The sequence below is a fragment of the Nicotiana tabacum genome, chromosome 4, assembly GCF_000715075.1.
Source record: "Nicotiana tabacum cultivar K326 chromosome 4, ASM71507v2, whole genome shotgun sequence".
Lineage (NCBI taxonomy): Eukaryota > Viridiplantae > Streptophyta > Magnoliopsida > Solanales > Solanaceae > Nicotiana > Nicotiana tabacum.
In genome coordinates this window covers 115,593,204-115,616,843 of record NC_134083.1, presented here as the reverse complement: position 1 = coordinate 115,616,843, position 23,640 = coordinate 115,593,204, and the positions used below count along the sequence as shown (strand labels likewise).

Sequence of the window (23,640 nt, the reverse complement as noted above, 5' to 3'; positions counted from 1 at the left end):
TAGTATTCCTGTCAGTTTTCAGATATTATTATTCTTAAATGAACAACAATTTTATGGTTATAATAAACGATTAAATGAATGATTCTGTTCGTAGTATGAAAAAATGACTAGAATTAAACAGTAGCTATCACAATGGCTTTTCATCTTGAAGTAGTCTCAATAATACCTTCCTTGTGTCTCAACTTCCCATCTGTAGTGTTCATCAATGAAAACAGACGCTTAATCATCTTTCATATTATAGACATGATTGACCCTAATCATGTGATGTTTACCCATGCAGAAATTAGTAGAAGGATACTTGCTGAGAGCTACTCAAAGGAGTGACATATTCGCTCATATTCTAATATGGAATCTGCAGGTGGGAAGCTTTTGCTTTGTTTCTGTTTTAAGATGGCTATCCTTGTATGATAAAATTAAATCTGTTCCCTCTTGTTTTATGGTGAACATAGGTCTTGTTCTCTATGATAACCACTAACCTGAATAACGCTTGCAGGGTGAGACTTGTGAGCCGGAGTCAGGGAAAGATTCTTCTTCAAAGGTAGATTAAAATTTTCAACTGATACCTCTTCCATTTAAAGCATCTAATGCACCTTTTTCTAATCACTCTTATCTGGTCCTCTTTCTGTGAGCATGCAGCATAAACTCCATGTTATGGAAGATTCTGGAAACTGCAAACTTTAATTTTCAGATAATAAACGTAATTTCCCTTGAGTATAGCTATTGACTTTGTAATACCTCCAAATTGACTTTTTTTGGGGGGTTGGGGGGGGGGTGCACTTCTCCTTGCGACAATATTATAACCATCCTTTTTCTGATAAGGAGATTCATTTATCTGTTTTCTGTATGATTCAACTTCTCTCTGAAACTCTCACATAGAGGCATGTCATATGCATTTCCTTTTACTTTGCACACTCTCTATCTCTCTCACCTTTTGTGTTGACTGGTGACCAAAATTTTTAAGGCAACGAATTTTGTCTTTCTTGTAGTTCCACCTCATAAGTTCTTGCACATTCTCACTCAGTGGTTAATAGATTTATTTTTAATTTGCACTATTTCATAACTGTCAATATCGTTGTATTTTATCTTCAGCATGCTGCATTTCTGGCCCTGCTTCCTCTTGTGAGGCAACGAATAATTGATGGGTTCAATGAAAAGGCTCGTGATGTGTTTCAAAGGGAGTTTGATTTCTTTGACAAGGTTACATCTATATCTGGCGCACTCTATCCACTCCCCAAGGAGGAGAGACGAGCTGGCATTCGGAGGTAAAGTAAAATGTGCAACAAGATTTAATATTGTCAATTTGTCTACAATATGTTGTATATATAGGTGCTGTGTGCCTTCTGATATTTGTCTATCTTGAACAAACCTCATATTTTCATTTACTAGGGAGCTGGAGAAAATTGAGATGCAAGGAGATGATCTCTATCTACCTACAGCTCCTAATAAAATCGTGAAAGGGATTCAGGTTGATAGTGGAATTCCCTTGCAATCAGCTGCCAAGGTTCCTATTATGATCACATTTAACGTTGCAGATCGAGATGGCGATCAAAATGACATAAAACCCCAAGCTTGTATATTCAAGGTATGATTAGGGGATATAAGTGTATTTTATTGATCTAGATCTTAGATATTTTATTTCAGATGAAAGAAAATCTGCCTATGGTCTTGCCTTCCTGCCACAACTTTTCCCCACCACACCGTTATGCTTAGCAGCTAATATATACTCCCTCCGTTCCAATTTATGTGAACCTGTTTGACTGGGCACAAAGTTTAAGAAAAACTGAAGACTTTTGGAATTTGTGGTCCTAAACCAGTCAAAAAGGGGCCCAGAGTATTTGTGTGGTTATAAAAGCTTCTCATTAAGGTTAGAATTGTAAGTTTAAGCTAAATTGTTTCCAAATATAGAAAGAGATCATTCTTTTTGGAACGGATCAAAAAGGAAATAGGTTCACATAAACTGGAACGGAGGGAGTATAAATTTAAAGGCATTTCTTCCTCTTAAGTCTTCTTTCAGTTAATTCCCGTGGATGGTTGACTGGCTTGCTTCAGAAGTATTGAAAGAAGTGAATGAAAATCATTAAAATTTATGAGTGTCTTTTTCATAATTAACGATTAGTAGGTAATTACTCTATTTTGAATTTAATGGTTTAGTTTGACATTTTACTGTTGTAGCATAGAACTCGGACTGGTCATTGCTTATAATATCAGAGGGTGAAATATATATTGTCTTTATCTCATTTGCAATGCCATGCTGAGGTAAAAGTTGAAGCTTTGCCAATGACATGTTGAGTTGTAAATTTTTACATCTCTGTCCTTGCTGCGACAGCTTGAAACTTGACTTAAATTAAAAAAATACCACGCTGAGGTAAGAATAGGAGTCAAAGATCAATTGGGGTTAAAGGGGTAGAAAATTGTTAGGTTAAATGGGTATTAGGATGGGTGATGGCCTAGGCATTGGAGGATTAGAAAGATGAAACGGAGGCTATTTTCAGGCTTGGAATATAATTAACGAGAATTTCAAATCAAGTGAGACTCTCATTAAATCATTGAAAATATCAAGTTTTGACAGATTTGAAAGGCGTCTTTTGGGCCTTGATTTTGTGCTGTTTTTTTAAATGAGAATTTGGAAATATAATTGGTTCAAAAAGTTTTTTTTGGGAAAGGATAAGGATGTGTGGTTGTCTTTATGACACAAAGCTACAGGAAGAAATAGCCAGAATTTAAAACGGTAAGTTTAGGAAGGAAGGGGAAAAAGAAAGAGAAATAGGTAACCACTAGGAGCACTCCTAGATTTATATGCGTCCGCGCATTATTAGGAACTCCACAGAGAATTCTATCGAAGCACAATCAGATGAATTGAAGCATATATGATACTTGTAAACTCCAAAAAGCCGGTCTTATCAAGAAGGATCCTATAATGCAATCAAAAATTTAATTCTACTAGCTATTCTGACTTACTCAGACAAACTATAAAATGTCTTCTTCCAGAAAATTTTAAGGTGCTGCGTACTATACTGCCAGCATCAGCAAAATCTGCTCTAGCAGAATCCAGATATAAAACTGCAAATCTGAAAGATGAAAAAGTAAGCATGGAAATAGTAAATTAGGTCAAAACAGTGTTATCAAAGGCGAAAAATGCAAAAAAACTCTAAGTTCTGTTGGGGCTTTAAGCGCAAAGCGCAAATAAAGCGTGGGCATTAATGAAAAAAGGCGCAACTGGAGAAAAAGCAAAAATATGTATATACATTCCAAGACCAATAATTATAAGCATGAATAAATTGAAAAAAATTACGATAAAATGAAATATCAATTGTTTAGTGTCGCCTTGTCAGGATCACACACATTGGCAAGGAGTAGTACGCCTTAGAGCCTTGATGCGACACTGAAACTTCCCCAAAGCGCTCAACATGTTTTGAGCCTTGCTTCAGGGCTTAAGCGCGCCTTTGACAACACTGGGTCAAAGTCATACAGGTGGAAGTAACTAGAGAGAAGCATTCTCCCTTTTTTTTGAGAGATTCAGCATCATCTAGGAGATCTTTTTTACACCAAAAATAAAATAAAGACAGGCAGTTCATCTTGACTTCCTGTACAGAGTTGCGGGTTCCTTCAAAGCATCTGTATTTCTCTCCTTCCACACAGTCCACCATACACAAGCAGGTATCATTTGCCACCATTTTGTTTATGTCCAGCAGTACCTCCAGTATTAATCCAGCATGCCAACAGCTCTGATGTATTCTTTGGCATAGCCCACTTTATTCCTTTCATGTTGAAAAAAGCTGCCAAATCTCGTCAGTAACTTCACAGGCTAGGAAGAGATGATTTATGCTCTTAGAATCTTTTTCACTCAAAAAACATTTAGAATACAGCTGCAACCCTTTTCACATAAGTTTTTCTTGGGTCAAGCATGCTTCCTTGGCTAGACTCCATGAAAAACATGCCGCCTTATAAGGTATCTTCACTTTCCATATTTCCTTTCAAGGCCATTTGAATCTCTGTTGCCCACTGTGATCGAGTGTTATATATGCTATTTTATACACACCTTTGCAATGCCTCCGCCATATTCAACTGTCTTCAGCTGCTGTAGATCCTGGAAACTGTCCCAAACTTCTGAGAAGTTCAGCTACTCTATCCACTTCCCAGGCATTCAAAAGCCTTCTAAAGTTTAGATTCCACCCCTATTTATCCCTAACTTCAGCAACAGATGCATCAGGTTGTTGGCTCAAACAGAAAGATCAATCTTTTAATGGTTCATGTTGGGCTCAATTGTCATTCCAAAAAGAAGTTTTCATCCCATTACCAAGTTTTATATTGACATAATTGGCAAAAGCAGGCCAAAAGTTTCTGATGGACTTCCATACACTAACATCATAAGGGGAAGCCATTTTAAGACCCACTTACCTTCTTGTCCGTGTTTTTCAACCTTTCTCCACAAAGCTTGCTCTTCCAAACTAAATCTGCGTATCATTCATAAGTAAACTTTTATTGTGCATTCTCAAATTTCTTATACCTAACCCCCCTTCGGGGTTGCCCAGTTGGTTTGGAGGGCGGTCATCCATACGGGGGCGGTCATCCATACGGATGACCTGGGATCGAATCCCCCTCAATGCCTTCTGGGTTGAGCCTGTCGCACATGGCTTGCCTAGTGCGGCTTACCTCCCTGTGTGGTTTGCAGGCTATTACACAGGGGGAGGTTTACCCAGTGCGCACCAAGTGTAGCGGCTGCGGGTTTCCCTCTTTAACAAAAACAATGAGAGTTCTCCATTTTACTAAGTGGAAACATTTCTTGCCTTGTTACCTTCCCAAATGAAGTTTCTCCTCAAAGAATCAATCTCTTTTCAATTTTTGCAGGCAAAGGAAATAAAGACATCATATATAGGTAGGTAGTGAGTAAAGAACAGTGTTTACCAAAATCACCCTGCTCCCAAGGATAAGTGTTGGCTCTTCTATCTAGCGTATCTTTTTTCACACCTTTCAAGAACTCCATCCCCGATATCTTGTGGCTTATTTCTTGACCCCAGATCCATCCCTAAGTAACTTGTAAGAAGAGATCAACTTCACATCCTCGAGTTGCTGCTAATACTTGAATCTCTGACACTTCATTTGCCGGGAATAATAGATTCTTCCTCCAATTAATTTGTAGCCCAGACACAACTTAAGCATTTTACAAACTTTTAACATTCTTAAATTTGTATTCCATTAGAGGGTTTTGTGGATTGCATCAATTTTCTATTAGACATGTGTATAAAGCTAAAGGCAAACGCCTGATTTATTTAAACCTATCTAAAGTGAAGTTTCTACTTTCTAATCATATAATAGTCGGTTCAATTATTCTGCTGTTATGAATTCAAAAGAGTTCGGTAGCTTGAGAAAAAAATTCTATTTGAGAAAAGTGGATAAATTTTGAAGGACTAAATGCAAAGTAGAATTAGAATAGTGGTATTTATAATTTACGATCACCATTGCCCAGATGTTTGATTTTGAAATAGTTTTATGTTAATTCAGAAGTATTGTGGTAAGTCCAATTGAACTTTTGCATAAATGGTAATAAAAGGTAAAATGAGTAAGATTTTCCATTTTTGGGACATTAAATCTGTGAGAAGGCACGGGAGAAAATATGTTATTGATGTTGAATGAACAATACAATACAAGAGGTCCTTATTTATAGCTATACTATACAAGAACATACTACACCTCTACCAATATGGGACAATACTACACTATATACATGCTGTAAACTAACACTCTCCCTCAAGCCGGTGCATACAAATCATATGTACCGAGCTTGTTACATATATAACCAATACGAGGACCAGTGAGACACTTGGTGAAAATATCTGCAAGTTGATCATTCGACCTCACAAACTTTGTAGCAATCTCTCCTGGAAGTATCTTTTCTCTGACGAAGTGACAATCAATCTCAATGTGTTTAGTTCTCTCATGGAACACCGGATTTGATGCAATATGAAGGGCAGCTTGATTATCGCACACAAGTTCCATCCGACTGATTTCACCAAATTTTAACTCCTTGAGCAATTGTTTGGTCCAGACTAGCTCACATGTTGCCATAGCCATTGCTCGATATTCTGCTTCTGCACTAGACCGAGCAACTACATTCTGTTTCTTGCTCTTCCAGGACACCAAATTTCCTCCTACTAAAACACAATATCTAGACGTAGAACGTCTATCAGAAGGTGATCCTGCCCAATCAGCATCTGAGTATCCAATGATCTGCTCATGACCTCGATCCTCAAAGAGTAACCTTTTGCCTGGAGCCAATTTTATATATCGAATAATGCGGACAACTGCATCCCAATGACTATCACAGGGAGAATTCATAAACTGACTTACAACACTCACAGGATAAGAAATGTCGGGTCTAGTCACTGTGAGATAATTTAATTTTCCAACCAGCCGCCTATAGCTTGCAGGATCGCTAAGCGGCTCCCCCTGTCCTGGCATAAGTTTAGAATTCGGATCCATCGGAGTGTCAACAGGTCTGCAACCTATCATCCCCGTCTCCTCAAGAATGTCTAAAGCATATTTTCTTTGAGAAATAACAATACCTGAGCTAGACTGGGCAACCTCAATACCTAGAAAGTACTTCAATCTGCCTAGATCCTTAGTTTGAAAGTGCTGGAAGAGATGCTGCTTCAGATTGGTAATACCATCCTGATCATTGCCAGTAATAACAATATCATTAACATAGACTACCAGATAAATACAGAGACTTAAAGTAGAGTGACGATAAAACATGGCGTGATCAGCTTCACTACGAGTCATGCCAAACTCCTGGATAACCGTGCTGAATTTACCAAACCAGGCTTGAGGAGACTGCTTTAGACCATAAAGTGACTGACGCAAGCGACATACAAGGCCACGAGACTCCCCTTGAGCAACAAAACCAGGTAATTGCTCCATATAAACCTCATCCTCAAGATCACCGTGAAGAAAGGCATTTTTAATGTCCAGCTGATGGAGGGGCCAATGACGAACCGCAACCATGGATAGAAAAAGGCGGACTGAAGCCACTTTAGCCACGGGAGAGAAGGTATCACTGTAATCGAGCCCAAATATCTGAGTATATTCTTTGGCAACAAGACGGGGCTTAAGTCGATCAATCTGTCCATCGGGACCAACTTTGACTGCATAAACCCAACGACAACCAACAGTAGATTTACCTGAGGGAAGAGGAACAAGCTCCCAAGTACCACTTGTATGTAAAACAGACATCTCGTCACTCATAGTCTGTCGCCATCCTGGATGAGACAACGCTTCACCTATAGACTTAGGGATGAAAACCGAGGACAAAGAAGATATAAAAGTATAATGGGGAGATGACAGACGATGATAGCTCAAACCGACATAATGAGGATTAGGGTTAACTGTGGTCCGTATACCTTTTCGAAGTGCAATCGGTGTACTAGGAGCAGGGTCCGCAGCAGGAGCAGGGTCAGGTGCAGGACGAGAACCAGTTGGGCCTGATGGAGGACGCAAACGACGATGATAAGTCAAGAGTGGTGTTCCTGTGGCTGAGGAACTAGGGGGAGCAACACTAGACTCCTCAACGGTTGGTATGGATGAAACCTCTGTGGTCGAAGGCGGAGGAGGAGCTATAGTAAACTCCTCAAAGGTCGGTATAGGTAAGGCCTCAGATATATCATGGTGGTCAGCAGAAGTAAAGAAAGGTTTAGACTCAAAAAAATGTGACGTCAGCTGACATAAGGTACCTACGAAGATCTGGAGAATAACAACGATATCCCTTCTGAACACGAGAATAACCAAGGAAGACACACTTGAGAGCACGATTAGCTAACTTATCTTTCCCAGGGGCTAAGTTATGAACAAAACACGTGCTCCCAAAAACACGAGGTGAAAGAGAGTATAAGGGTGACTGGGGAAACAATACTGATTGCGGAATCTGATTCTTGATAGGAGATGAAGGCATCCGATTAATCAAATAACAAGCTGTGAGAACTGCATCGCCCCAAAAACGCAACGGAACACGAGATTCAATTAGAAGTGTGCGAGCAGTCTCAATAAGGTGCCTATTCTTTCTCTCAGCAACCCCATTTTGCTGAGGGGTATAAGGACAAGATGTCTGATGAATAATTCCTTGAGAAGTCATAAACTGCTTAAATTGAGAAGATAAATATTCTAAGGCATTATCACTGCGAAAAATGCGAATAGAAACACCAAATTGGTTTTTGATTTAAGCACAGAAACTCTGGAATATAGAAAATAACTCAGAACGATCTTTCATTAAGAAAAGCCAAGTACATCTTGAATAATCATCAATGAAACTAAAAAAATAACGAAATCCCAAGGATGAACTGACTCTACTAGAACCCATATATCAGAATGAACTAAGGAGAAGACAGACTCTGCATGACTCTCAACACTACGCGAAAAGGAAGCTCGGGTATGTTTCCCAAGTTGACACAACTCACAATCTAATGTAGACAAACTAGATAAATTAGGCACCATCTTCTGAAGTTTGGATAAACTCGGATGTCCTAAACGTCTGTAGATTAGATCCGGAGGATCTGTAACTAGACATGTTGTGGAAGGACTGAGTGAGTTAAGGTAGTAAAGGCCTTCTGATTCACGTCCTGTAACAATTGTCTGTCCCGTACTGCGGTCCTGCATAATAAAAGAATCGTCAATAAAATATATACCACAATGGAGGGCACGAGTCAAACGACTAACAAATGCAAGACTAAAAGGACAGCCAGGGACATAAAGAACGGAATCTAGGGTGATAGAAGACAAGAGATTAGCTTGTCCAACTCCTTTTGCCTTAGTTTGACATCCATTGGCTAAAGTAACAGTGGGAAGAGACTGTGAATATACAATATTTGACAAAAGTGATATATTACCAGAGATGTGATCAGAAGTGCCTGAGTCCATGACCCATTGGCCAAGAGTGCTAGACTGGGAAACACAAGTAAAAGAATTACCAGTAACAGAAGTATCAATCTGAGCAACTGAGGCTACTTGTGGAGATGTCTGCTTACTTGCTCGATACTGAAGGAGCTCATTATATTCTTCTTTAGATAAAGAAAATCCCTGGTTACCTGGAGTCTCGGTCTGAGCAATGTAAGCATTTTTGGGTGGACGACCATGTAAGGAATATCACATTTCACGAGTGTGTCCAAGTTTGTGACAATAAGAACACTTGGGTCTAGATCTTCCAAAACGACCTCCTCCCCGTCTATGCTCCATAGTTTGAGATGCCCGAACATCCATTGTCTGAGATGCAAGAACAGAGGAATCAAGTATCTGTGATGAGATCACTAGTGGACTTGGTGCTGCAGCAATGCAGAGTAATCGAGAGAATAATTCATCAACTGTCGGGACAGTTGGACTAGCCAAAATCTGGTCGCGTACTGAATCAAGATCATTAGGAAGTCCAGCGAGGGTAAGAACGAGAAACATCTTTTGTCGCTGCTCTTGTTGTTTTTCCACACTAGCAGAAACTTGCATCAACTTCTCAAATTCTTCCATGACTGCCTGTACTTGACCCAAGTAAGTAGACATATCCAATTCCTGCTTTTTTAAGTTTGTCATCCGCGATATCACATCATAGAAGCGAGATATATCATTAGTGTATAAGGTGCGTGCCTTTGCCCAAACCAAATAACATGTCTGGAATGGACGAAACAAGGGCATCAACTTGGAATCAATAGATCGCCACAAGATGCTACATAACTGAGCATCGATTTTTGCTCAAAGTTCTATTGCCTTTTCATCTCCATTGCTAGACTGCTTGATTAGATGATCTTGAACACCTTGACCTCTACACCACAACTCGACAGATGAAGCCCAAGCTAAGTAGTTTGAACCTCCCATTAAAGGTTCCGAGGTAATAATAGCACTAGAGCTTCCAGAACTCATGTTTCTATACCCAAAAGCATCAAATCCCAAAGACATTGTTGCAAATTATTACCAAATAAGAGAAAGAATCAACTGTAATCTACTGAAACAGAGTACGGAAACACAGAAACAGAATACTGTAGTTGTCGGAATAGTACTGTAGCTGCCGGAAAAAACTCAAAGTTGTCGAAATGAAATGAAAACAGTAGGGGTAGGATCGGAATTACCAGGCGACCCAACTGTTCTGAAGGAAGATTTTCAAAAAATGACCGGAAGTGGTCGTACGCGCCGGCGCGTGGAGGCGCGTGAGCTTCTGGTGGCGCGTGGAGGCGCGTGAGGAGGCTGCTGCCGGAGCTTTTCATTGGGGTTTGGTCGCCGGACAATGACGACTCTTGTGGTAGTGTTGGATTTTGCACAACACTGGCAGAAATGAAGCAGATAGAAAATAGCCTTAAAAAGTACTGATTTCTCTTTCCAGGAATCAGTGGAATTTATGCACAGCGATAAGTCTCTCACAATTGCTCTGATACCATGTGAGAAGGCACGGGAGAAAATATGTTATTGATGTTGAATGAACAATACAATACAAGATGTCCTTATTTATAGCTATACTATACAAGGACATACTACACCTCTACCAATGTGAGACAATACTACACTCTATACATGCTGTAAACTAACAAAATCTTTTTAGACCAATTTCATATAGGAACAATGGCATTTGATTTATTATAGAGGAGTTGGAAAGTTAGTTACTTCTCTTATCTTACTGATACATCAGTTTTAGGAATATAATCTAGAAGTAATGGATTTTGAGCGGTAAGTAGATGAACTTGACATGGGCTCAACGATCCTGAATACTTTATGCAATTAAAAAGCTTTCCCAAGCTTATTCAGATCCTGCAGAAATAGTATTGTGATCAATGCCCAACTCTAGTTCTAAAAAGGATAAGCGGTCACTGCAAATATATCCGGCTAAAGAGTCCTGAGTCGAATCCCACAGAGAACTAACGCTTAGCTATAATTATCAATATCACAAAAAAAACAAGTTCAAACAATTTTCGAGTTATAAAAATTGTGGTTTTGTTTTAAACTAATTAAATGACAAACACTAAAGTAATAAAAAAATAAGCAACTAAAGAGATAAGGTGTGTTCGATGAGTAAAAAGCTAGGATAGTGATTTCTGGAATTATCAGGATGAGTGTCTAACATGTTTCCTCTAATTTCGCCGAATTATTCTCCGCTGATCGTGAGTTCTCTTGTTACTGCAATTATTTCTCGATAAAAAGCAGTAATTTTCTAGAATTATTCTCTCAACTAACTCCAGCTAGCAACTCAAACAACTCACTAAGATCGCTCCGAAGCTTCGTTATTTCTAACCCCACTTTTAACTGTAAACCTGCTATAGGCCTGCGGTGCATGTCTTGCAGCATGTATATACAATTTTATCCAACTCTTTATCTCTGCTCCAAATTCGACCCATTTCACTTCCTTTCACTTCAATGGCCTCCTAAACATCAAAGTTCACTAATTAGGTCAATACAAATGTTTATAATAGCTAAACCAATGTAAAAGTTTTTAAAACGAGTCATAAATCATATAAAATATGCACATTTGTGCCACATATCATATTGCTGTCTCTTTTGTTAAGCAATGCTATTAAAAGCCCTGAAGCGATGCGATGAGCAAAGTGATCCAAACGAGAAGTGGTCGGTTCTTTAGCTCTCAATTTTGAAGAGTTGAATTAATATCTGCGTTGTTGTAAATGACTGTGAATGTTACTTTAATCACAATTTGATTATTGTAGTACTGAACTAATACAAGTTTGATATTTATTATTTTCCATAAATTGTGCGCTTCATTCATGAAATATGCTTAATTCTCGCTTTTTCACTTCAAGCCCCGGGGACCTTTCTGCTTTTATGCGCTTTTCGTTTCTAACATTGTTAAGTACTACTCCCTCTATTCCATTTAATTATGTGATACTCTTTCCTTTTAGTCTGTTATAAAAAGAATGACACCTTTCTATTTAGAAACAATTTAACTTTATACTTCCTATTTTACCCTTAATGATATGATTTTATAGTCACATAAATGTCATGGCATGTTTAAGTCCCAAAAGTTTTTCTTTCTTTCTTTCTTAAACTCTGTGCCCAATCAAACTCTTCACTTTAAATGAAACAGAGGGAGTAATAGTTTTTCTAAAATGTGTGCATCACGTCATCTAAAATTTTGAACTCTCCTATTTTAGACACTTTTAGTTATTTATTTAAGTCTTCAAAACGCTTCTTCACGTCTACAGTTGATTATTTTTGTTGGACCAGATACATAAAAAAATTCCAATGATGATTGGCTTTAAAATTCAAGAGCAGGATTTATGTCTCATCTAATGCGATGCGAAATTTGTTATCCTATCTAGTCTAGAAGTTTAAGTGGTTAGGTAGAACTGATTTCTTACCTTATCAAAAAAGAAACTTAACTTGTTAGATAGATGGAACTGTTAGTTTTCGGCTCATTCTTGTTTATGCTAGTTTACATATGGCTAAATTTTGTTTTTCTTTGGCATAGGTTGGAGATGATTGTCGACAAGATGTTCTTGCTTTACAAGTTATTTCACTTTTAAAAGATATCTTTGAAGCTGTTGGGCTTAATCTTTATTTATTTCCATATGGAGTTCTCCCAACTGGCCCAGAAAGAGGAATAATTGAGGTGAATCTTTACATGACATCTGCCTATGATTTCATGGATGCGTATGCTTTCATAATGAAATTTTCATATGTGAAATGTCTGGAAACTGCTGATTTATCTGAAAAAAGAATAAAGTGGAAATGAATATAGAGGAGAAAAAAGACATGAAGATGAAAACAAGCCGTAACTGACCTATTAAGTTTTACCCAAATCAGTCTGTTAGCTATATGCCCTTGTTTCTGTAGGATTTGCTATTTTAGGTGAATCAGATTGTGAAATAGTCCCTTGAGGGATTCATCATGGAATGTCCTGATGACAGAGTTTGCAGAAAATATAGGGACAAACTTGGAGACTGTAGGAAAACTAAGAATAGATTGAAAGAGGAGAACAGGACAATTAATCAAGCTCTTCCATTCTGTTTGATGCCTATGTTTCCTTCAGTCCCACTGTACTTTATGGGCCAACAAGCTGTCCTGTGATCATTTATTCACTTTTCAAAATTATCTTCCAACATTTCTTTTTAAAAGAACTTCTGACGAAAGATTGAGAAATGAAAATATATGTAGGATGCTGAAATTTTGTAGCCTTCCGGCTCTAAAGGACCAATTGTGCTACCATTTTATGTAACTTTTAATTTGCATAGTGAAGGGTACAACTTTTGTGCATTCCTCTACTCATGTTGGAGAGGTGGTTGAAAAATTAATGTTGTATCTAGTCTCTCCAAGTTATAAAAGTAGCTTGTAGAGAGTATTTATGATGAGACAACAAAAAAACATTACTGATAATTAGATGTGTTAGATCTGTCGTGTTTGAGTATGAAGCTATTGGCGTCTCACTTCAATGAAAATTTGAAATACTGGCATTTCAGTCTCTTTCATGGATAAGCCAGTCAATCACTCCTCACTCGCGAAATAATTGGGGCTGGCTTTATGAATCCTATGTATTCATTCTGCTCTATTTGGATCCATTTCCTTTTACTACTAAATAAGTTTGTCATTTATGATTTAAGGCAAATTAGGGGTTCTCTAGATTTCGCTCTTATCCCTGTTCTGCCATACAAATGTCATCAGACTAAAAAAACACGTGTCAAATGCTGGACCTGCGTAAGAGTATAAACAATAACTAAACTTTAATCTCAACTAGTAGGTATTGCATTTATGGATCATTCGCCTCCATCGTGTGCTGCTCTCAGCTAAGTTCACATTGATTCTAGACATTGTAGGCCTTTCATCTTACTTTTCACTTGATTTTTGGTCGCCGTGTCCCTTTTTAAGTTTTTAGTATCTTCAATCGTCATATCACACATGTAACCGATGCATCTGGAGGTTTACATAGGACATGGGCAAACCATCTAAAGCAAAATTCTCTTAGTTTATACTCTATATGTGCTACTGACACTCCCTTTTGAATTTGATCATTCTAATTTGTCCAATATTATATGCGCAAACATCTATCTTAACATCTGTATTTTTATGGCATTCATCTTTCGGATGTGTTGGCCCTTGAATTCCCAACATTTGCTGCTATTTAACTCCTCCATTTCATCAAATATTAATTACTTTTATGTGTTACATCTTCATTTCTCATGTCATCCACCAAAAATACTGAGCCTAACCAGTATTTCCATCTAAAATTTATTCAGATTTATCCAAGAAATCCCCCCTTTTGTTTTTTAAAATTACTTTAAATCTTATATTTTTATTTTTCAGTTCTCTGACCAGAAACAACAACATACCCCATATAATCCCTCAAGTGTGGTCTGGGGAGGGTAGTGTGTACGCAGACCTTACCCCTATTCTTTCTTTCTTCTTCCTTTTTCTCTCTTTTCACCTTTTCTTGAGCCGAGGGTCTATCGGAAACAGCCTCTCATCTCCGGTAAATATGCCAAATTACACACACACACATATTTTATGTAAGAAGTTAAAGAGCGTCTCAGTGAGGTAACAACTGATAAATTTTATCACTCACTGTCGACACCTTAGAGAGAAATTAGGAAAGTTAAACTGTCTGCTGAATCGTATAGGTAATTGAAGGTCTGAATGCAAATTGTTGTCAGAGGGATGTAATGCTCACCTGCAGGATAGGTGGCTAAATATTGGTTACTGAACTGTGTTGCTGTAAAAAATGCCAATTTTTTCCTTTTATCTTCTCCTTGTTCCCTCATACCTTTGGTTTATCTTTATAGCATATAGAGTATTTTCAGCAAACAGTTCGTTGTTTATATGCATGGTTTTGTTTTGTATTGGAGATTAGTTAAAGAGTTAATCTTTGTACGCGTGAAAAAACCTAGAATGCGATCCATGGTGGTATCTTCTACTTTACAATACAGAAGAAAGATGATATTTCATGTAGCCGATGGTTATGAGGTCATTTAGTTTTATGTGGTCATGATAGCTCTTTTTGCCTCCAAAATCGTTTCACATCTGTCCCTTTGCAGGTTGTACCCAACACACGAAGCAGAAGTCAGATGGGTGAGACGACTGATGGTGGTCTATATGAAATTTTCCAACAGGACTATGGGCCTGTCGGCTCTCCTGGCTTTGAAGCTGCTCGTGAGAATTTCATCATAAGCAGTGCAGGTTATGCAGTTGCCAGCTTGTTGCTTCAGCCTAAGGATAGACATAATGGGAACCTTCTGATTGACAGGTAAGACCTTTGTCTTCTGTTGTTAAGTTTCATAATGCCAATGGTTGTGAAATTACACTTTATGTAAGTCAGGTTTTGTGTTACTTAAGATGCAGAGGCTTCTAAAATATCGTCATGTCATGGTGGAAATGTTTCAAATTGTTTAAACAGTTGAAGTGCATAAGCTAAGGGGAGATAGAAATATGCACAATATTGGATAGCTGCTGTTAAATGTGTTTGGAAGCGTCTGAAAGTGATTTTTTAAAATAAGTTTTTATATGTTTCCTCACCACCATGCTTTCCAGCTTAGATTGATGATGTGTCATAAAGTAGGCTCCTTTTTCAGATCTGATTTGAAGACCTTGTATGTCGTGTTAGATTAGTCTATGGTAAGATGGCTGACACACATCAATGATGCTGAATGATAATGTGCAATATGCACACCAATAGATGACTATTCTGCTTATAAATTATATACTACTAAAGATTGGCCATATACTTGCTGTTGCCGTGTGATATTTGCATTTAGCAATGTCAACTAAGAGACTCAAGGAAACAGTATTGTTCATAAGGCAAGTTCAACTAGTCTTCTATTGTATATAGATGGCTAGTGAGTTCATTGTTCGAGCTCATGGTGGACTCAATTGGTTAGTTAACAGGAAAGGTGGTATTAATTGAGTCTTTTAACATACCAAGAACCTAACGATGAGAAGTAACTTCACTTCATAGCTGTGCATTCCTTTTCGAAATGCTGTTTCCACGTGGGGCGGTGCATATTTTTTGTGGAGTTCATGAAGATGGACATATACTTTTGGACACTCCAAAGAAGTCTGGAAACTCCAAGGAAGTAAATACATTATTCTGGGACTGGGATAAATAGATATCTTTTCAAGCTTGTCAATATTGGCCGGGTAATGTTGACTCATCATCTGATGAATTCCTTTTTATATTTGTTCTGCAGTGCTGGTCGGCTTGTCCATATTGATTTTGGTTTTATCCTGGAAATTTCTCCTGGTGGAAATATGCGATTTGAAAGTGCTCACTTCAAGCTGAGTCATGAGATGACTCAAATTAATTGACCCATCTGGAGCAATGAAAAGTGAGACGTGGTACCAGTTTGTAAGGTCAGTGGTCTTCGTTGGGCTAATTGCTCTGTCTTATTATGTATGAATTACTTTTTTCTTATGCTAAGGCTCGATTGATTGTTTTCCAGCTTGTGTGTCAAGGGTTACCTTGCTGCACGTCGCCACATGGATGGGATAATAAATACAGTTTCGATGATGCTAGATAGCGGATTGCCTTGCTTTAGCAGGGGTGACCCCATAGGAAATCTTAGAAAGAGATTTCACCCTGAGATGAGTGAGCGTGAAGCAGCCAATTACATGATTCGTGCATGTAGTGATGCGTACAACAAGTGGACTACGGCCGGATATGATTTGATACAATATATGCAGCAGGGCATCGAAAAGTGAGGGAGTTGCTGCAGAGTTTCACAGAAACTGTATATTTTGTTCTTGTAATCTATGAAAATGTAAATGTCTATATCACATAGGTGTAATTCTTTTTAGAGTGGGGTAGAAGCGTGAAGCTGCAAGTGATCCTTAAGTTAAATTGAACGAAGAATTGCAGAGATGAGTTGCTTGTAAAAATTTTGGGTTTAATAGTTATGCACTAATCAGCGTGTAAAAGCTAGCTAAAGACATATTGTCTATAATTAGTTGAGCGTCAGTTGTTGGAAAATAGCTACTTAACCTAGTATAATCAGTTAAATTACACTGATGAGTGAAAAATCTACAATTGACATCCAACGGGTTTTGAACTGTTCATATTAATTTGTTTATTCAATCTTGCACTTAAATTATTCTATTGCGTAGCTAACCGTAGAATACCATCTATGAATTTATAGTTGAACTCGAAAGTGGGAATTATAGATTGCATATAAGATTGAGTAGAGTAAGTTCTTGAATCTGGGCATCAGAGAATAGATTCGCGATTAGGATTATAATTCCCAACTATGCAGGAGGGAGGCGGAAGCAAGAGCAAGAACTGCATAGTTGGGAATCGTAGTCCAATCACAGCCAATCGAGATGGCAGAGAATGACGAGAGACCAGGATTGAGGCCGCAAGTCCTAGTCTCGCAAACATGACTCAGGTTGTCGTGAAGCCTGGCATAACTGGTCACTTTAAGCTGAAATAGTACATGGTGCAGCTAATTCAATCCACATGGCAATTTGTGGGTTTATCGAGTGAAGATCCGCAAAGGCACATACAAATTATTTTGGAGATTACGGATACATACAACTATCCGAACGTCTCCAAGGACTATGTCAGACTGACCTTGATTCCCTTTTCTTTGTTGGAGGAAGCAAATGAATGGTTGAACAAAGAGCCAACAAACTCAATCCGCACTTGGGATGGTCTAGCACAAAAATTCCTAATCAAATTCTTTCCCACAAAGAAAACAAAGTCACTAAGAAGCCAACTTTTGGGGTTTCAACAAAAAGATGGCGAGACTCTACGTCAAGTCTGGGAGGGATATAAAAAGCTACTCAGAGATTGTTCGCATCACTGTCAAATTGATGAAGTGTTGGTTCATAATTTTGTCGATGGGTTGGACGAGACCTCCAAATTGAATCTAGACTCAGCTTGTGAAAGTAGTTGCATGCAAAAGTCATACAGTGAGATTCAGACCCTACTAAACATCACCGCAAACGATCATAACTGTCAAGGTGAGGATGAACCACGAAGAATGATAAAACAAAGAGCATCATGTACAATTGAGCTTGATGAATTTTCAGCCACGAGAGCAGATATAACGAAGTTACCCGAACCAAAATGCACAATATGGAAACACTTATAATCCCAACTGGAGGAATCACTCGAACTTCTCATGGGGTGGAAATCAGATTATTCAAAATCAATACAGACCCCAAGGAAATTACAATCAGCCCCAAAAGCCACCACAACAGGTAGAAGAAAGCACCAATGATTTGATGAAAAAGTTGTTAATTGACAACCAGCTGAGGACTGATTTTCAAAATTTAGACAGGCAGATTGGGCAGTTGGATGCACAGCAAAATATCCGACCTGCAGGGGCTCTCCCAAATGATACTAAGAAGAATCCCATCGAACAAGTGCAAAAAATTAATCTAAGAAATGGGAGAACATTGGAGGATGTGCCACCTAAAAAGTATACACCTAAAGAAGTTTTGAAAGATTGGTACCTAAACCGGAGGTAGAAGCTAAAAAAATAGATGATGAACACAGACAAGAGATAGAGGTAAGTCCACCACCGCCTTTTCCTCAAAGGTTGTAGAAATCGAAAGATGATTCCAAGTACAAAAGTTTTTAGATATCGTGAGCTAGGTGCGTGTGAATCTACCTTTGGTTGAAGTGTTACAAGAAGTTCCTAAATATGCCAAGTACTTGAGAGACATTATGGCCAATAAAAGAAGTTTGATAGAGTTTGAAACGGTTTGTCACGAATCAAAATCCACCTAGTCATGCTGTCACCTAACCCTAGAGTTAGGTAAACCAAACATAGAACAAAGTTGAATTCTATACAACCTCCCAAGGACTGGTAGTACAAGTCATGAGCCACATTGATCTAGATTTACAAAGTTGATATGAAGGATAAATACAATATCTGTTTGAAATTTACATAAATAGAATTTGAAATCCTAAACTACCATGATCAAGAGGTAGCTTGAATCTGGAATGCAGGTACGTCTTCAATGCAACGCTTTGTCTTCCACAGCTACGCAACTCGAAGATCTGCATGCAAAATGCAGAAGTGTAGTATGAGTACAAATGACCTCATGTACTCGGTAAGTATCTTGACTAACCTCGGTGAAGTAGTAACGAGATTTTGAGTTACAAGATACTCACTTATTATATTTTTACATGTGCAGTTGATAAGTAGAAAGAGCAATACGAGATAAAGAAACGAATAACCACGTAATGGATGAAGCAAGAATATGATTGACAGAGGGTCCCATAATATCATCACAACTCAGTTTAACAACACAATATGGTTAGGGAAACCAACAACCAAGAATAACCATAGTACAACTTTTCCATTGCGGTGCGCAACCCGACCCACATATATAAATTTTCAATACCGTTGCAGCGTATAACCCGATCCCATATGTATAATATCAATACTGTTGCAGTGTGCAACCCCATCCCATATATAATATCAATACCGTTGAGACATGTAACCCAATCCCAAAAATTTAAATAAGTTCATACAAAGCTATTCTACGACGACCAAGCACGAGAAGTTTACAACGTAACACCAAGGAAACTAACATGCGAAGTTCAACTAGGAATACAAACTCAAACAAAGTAGATGAGCAACACCGCACCCCAAAGCTAGTCTCCCACATATAAAGACAAATCTCCCACAAAGCATAAACACACAACCAATCTAAAAGTTATCCAAACCGGGTAAGCAAAGAAGTGTAAAACATGAAGCGAGGAAGGAGGTACGCCAAATAAAAATTGGTATCAAGTAGAGGTGTGTAAGAAGTGAAATCATGTAACATGTAGAGATATATAGCAGGTAAAGGCATATAACATGTGAATGCAGGTAGTAAGAGAAGACATGTAACAAGTCAAGACATCTAATAAGTAAATCACGTAACAAATAGAGGCATGTGACATGTACGGGCTAATAGCAACTAAAGGCATGAATTCGAGGAGAACATGTAGCAGAAGTAAATCAAGTAAAAGCGTAAGAGTAACCGGAACAAATAAGGTCGAATCAATGATATAACAGTATTAGGCCAAATATGAAACACAAAGGCAATTACATAAGGGACACAAACATGGAAGTAACATACAAAATAGCAAACAATAATAGAAACCAAAGTTGAGGGCATGTAAATGTTTAACGAACGAGTAATCATTACAAAAATCCAACTCCCATTCTTCTCACACGGTAACGACCAACCAACCTATCTTATTTCACACTGCACGACGATACTCATCATGCCAAACATAGCCCTAGGGCCCCAATTCTCATCTCTTATTACGAATAAAGAAGCTCAAGTAGCTTAACAATAACATGTATAAATAAACGTTCATGATGCTACGGTCTAATTAAGCCTGTAAATGGTCTCAGAAAAACAGCACATTAAATCCTTTCAAGATGTCATATGTTCTAACACATATAATTGAATGTATTAGTCATATAATTAATTGAAGCATAAGATAAGGAATCACCAAGTTCAACAAGGCACAAAGAAATATATAATTTCTCCCTCCTGAGCATGGAAATCCTAGTACATGCATACACGCCACCTCGTATATATATGACCCCCACATGTAACAAACATTATTATTTAGTAGAAAAAATTCCCTCAACAAAGTTACACAAGACACTTACCTTAAAAAGCCATAACAATACTCTAAAATGCCATCCCACATGAATCGACATCCCAACAACTCAAATCTAACCAAAATCAACTCAAAAACATTAAATAATGCAATAGAAAACAAACCAAACGATAAAGGTCGAATCTTTAATCAAATACTAAAGTCAACCAAAAGGTTAACCCGAGCCCGCATCTCGAAACCCAAAAACTCACAAATTCTGACAGCCCATTCAAATACGACCCAACCATATTAGTTTCACTCAAATCCGACTCCAAATTGATGTTCAAAATCCAATTATTCACTTTAGAAAAGTTTAGCCAAAACCCCCAATTTCTCTTTTAGACTCCTCAATCAAATGCCAAAATCAAAGATAAATTCATGTATAATAATCAAATGCGAGTCAAAAATATTTACCTCAGCCCAAATGGTGAAAATCTCTTCAAATATCGCCCAAATCCGAGCTTCCAATCTCAAAATGTAATAAAATGACTCAAACCCTTAAAATGGAGTACTTAAAATATCTTCCCCGTGATACCTATCGCGATCACGGAATATCCATCATGATCGCGAAGTACAAATTAGCACTATCCAATAAAAAGCCCTACGCAATCGTGTCTGTGCCCCGCGATCATGATAACCACTAAACCATAGAAGCGCGAATGTAAGCTTATACCGCGAACGCGAAGGCCAACGAGCCACTACCTCCAGCAACACTCCGTGATCATGAACTTCCAAGTGCGAACGCGAAAGCTAGCTTTACTACCTTACACGAAAGCGAGACCACTCCGCGAATGCAACGAACAGATCAGCCAGCTGCCCCACAACCCTATACGCGATCGCGAATCTCCTCCCGTAATCGCGAATCACAATAGATGCACCAGAAACCAGCAACACATAAACCATCCGAAATGATCCGAAACCATTTCGAATCTCACCTGAGGCTCTCAGAACCCCGTCCAATCATACAAACAAGTACATAATCCTCATATGAACTTGCTCGCATGCTTGCATCATAAAAATAACATGAAAAACCACGATTCATACACCAAAACATATCAAAATCACAATGAAACTCAAGAACTTCCAAAAATCGCAACCAAGTATCCGATTCCCATCAAACCAACTCGGAATGAGACCAAATTTTACACACTAGTCACAAATGACACAATGAACCTATTACAACTCCCAGAAAAATAATCTGAACCTTATAACATCAAAGTCAACTCCCGTTCAAACCTATGAACTTTCCAAACCTTTAAATTGTCGATTTTCGCCAAATAGAGCCAAAACCTTCTTAAAATATCAAAATGCAAGTCCGGGCATACGCCCAAGTCCAAAATCACCACCCCGACCTAATAGAAAGCATCAAAACTCCAATCCGAGGTCAAATACGCACAAGTCAAACTTGGTCAACTCTCCCAACTTAAAGCTTCTAAAATGAGAATCATTCCTCTAAATCAATTCCAGACCACTCGAAAACTAAAATCGACCATGCACACAAGTCATAAATCATCAAATAGAGCTATGAAAAGTTTCAAAACCCAGAAAGGAGAGCTAGTACTCAAAATGACCGATCGAGTTGTTACAGAGTTGCATATACTGAGGAATGCAGTGGTAGAGTACAGAGTAAGCTCCCGCCTAATTTGAAGGATTCCGGTTGATTTACAATTCCCCTGGCGATTGGAAAATACGAGGTTGGTAAAGTCTTGTGCAATTTTGGGGCGAGTATTAATTTGATGCCATTGCTAGTGTTCAAGCAGCTCGACTTGGGAGCACCTAGGCCTACTACTATTACTCTATAGCTAGCAGATAGGTCATTAGCAGTGTTTGAAAGAATTATTGAAAATGTGCTGGTACGAGTGGGGAAGTTTATTTTTCCCGCGGATTTCATTATTCTTGACTACATGGCCGATAAGGAGGTTCCAATTATTTTAGGGCAACCATTCTTGCCCACTGGAGGGGTACTTATTGATGTGAGGGGGAGGGGGGGGGGCAAGCTAAATATGAGAGTGCATGATGAAGAAGTTACATTTAGTGTGTACAAGGCGCTCAACCTTTCCAAGCATTACGAGGACTTGTGCATGATTTTAGTGGTGGAACCAAAGTTAATAGAGCCAGATAGTGATGTGAATGATAGTATTGAAAAGAAAATTGAGCATGAAGAGTTTTAGTTGCTTATAAATATGAAAGTGTGCAATGGAAAGACAAAGAAGTTGCGTCACAAACACCTTGCACATTGTGACTTTGAGCTGGGTCAATCCATGCTCGTGCTTAAGTCGAGATTGAAGCTCTTCCCTGGAAAGCACAAGCCTCGATGGTGTGGTCTATTTGAGGTAGTATGTGATACAAAGCATGGCGATTTGGAACTTAGGGATCCCATACACGGTGGAATGTTTGTAGTTAAAGAGCAAGGAGTTAAATACTATTGGGGTGGTAGCGTTCGTCGTCACAAAACTTCGATAGACTTGGTGGATGCTTGCGGGAACATTTTGCATCGTGCGGCGATGTTGATGTTGTAAATGTTATGCCACGACGTTAGCTAAGGCGCTTTTTGGGAGGTAACCCAATTCATAGATTAGCTTTGTTTAATTTGATTTTTTTTTTGATTTTAGGGTACTAACAGGTTGATGTTTGGTGTTAGAATAGGTATGAGAGAGAAATAGGGAGGTCAAAACGCATAGAGGATTCAAAAATGGGATGAAAAATCACTTAAGAGCGCTCCAGACCCCTCCTAGCAAGGTAGGGACCTCTCTAAAAGCCTAGCATTGCTTGCCCGAACATGAGCTCCAGCTCGCCACACTGCCCGCGCCACACCCTTTTCCCCTCACCTTGAAGCTCACGTCTCCTGGCCAGGCGCCGCCCCCCTCGCGTTTAGTCTCGCGACGCCCAAGTATGTCCTCTACCTTGTGTTTTTTTTTAATTTCACCCCCTCCCATACTATAACGACCCGACAGTCATTTTGAGCATTTGACTTTTGTTCGGTGATTCAAGGTCATGAATAGATTCATATAGTGTATTATAACTTGCATGTATCATCGGTTTTGGTCTTCGAGTTGTTCGGAATTGATTTGGAA

The 23,640-nt window shown here is 38.6% G+C and overlaps 1 protein-coding gene across 1 annotated transcript in view; it reads left to right on the top strand.

Moving 5' to 3' along the window:
- The window catches only part of LOC107820741 (phosphatidylinositol 4-kinase alpha 1), a 42,313-nt gene extending 25,318 nt beyond the window's left edge, over window positions 1–16,995 (top strand). The window contains 9 exon segments of the mRNA XM_075252343.1: window positions 281–358; window positions 494–538; window positions 1,090–1,262; window positions 1,387–1,582; window positions 12,443–12,583; window positions 15,000–15,208; window positions 16,149–16,257; window positions 16,259–16,311; window positions 16,401–16,995. Coding sequence (XP_075108444.1) covers window positions 281–358; window positions 494–538; window positions 1,090–1,262; window positions 1,387–1,582; window positions 12,443–12,583; window positions 15,000–15,208; window positions 16,149–16,257; window positions 16,259–16,311; window positions 16,401–16,659 — 1,263 coding nt within the window. The 3' untranslated portion in view covers window positions 16,660–16,995.
- The last annotated feature ends 6,645 nt before the right edge of the window (window positions 16,996–23,640 follow it).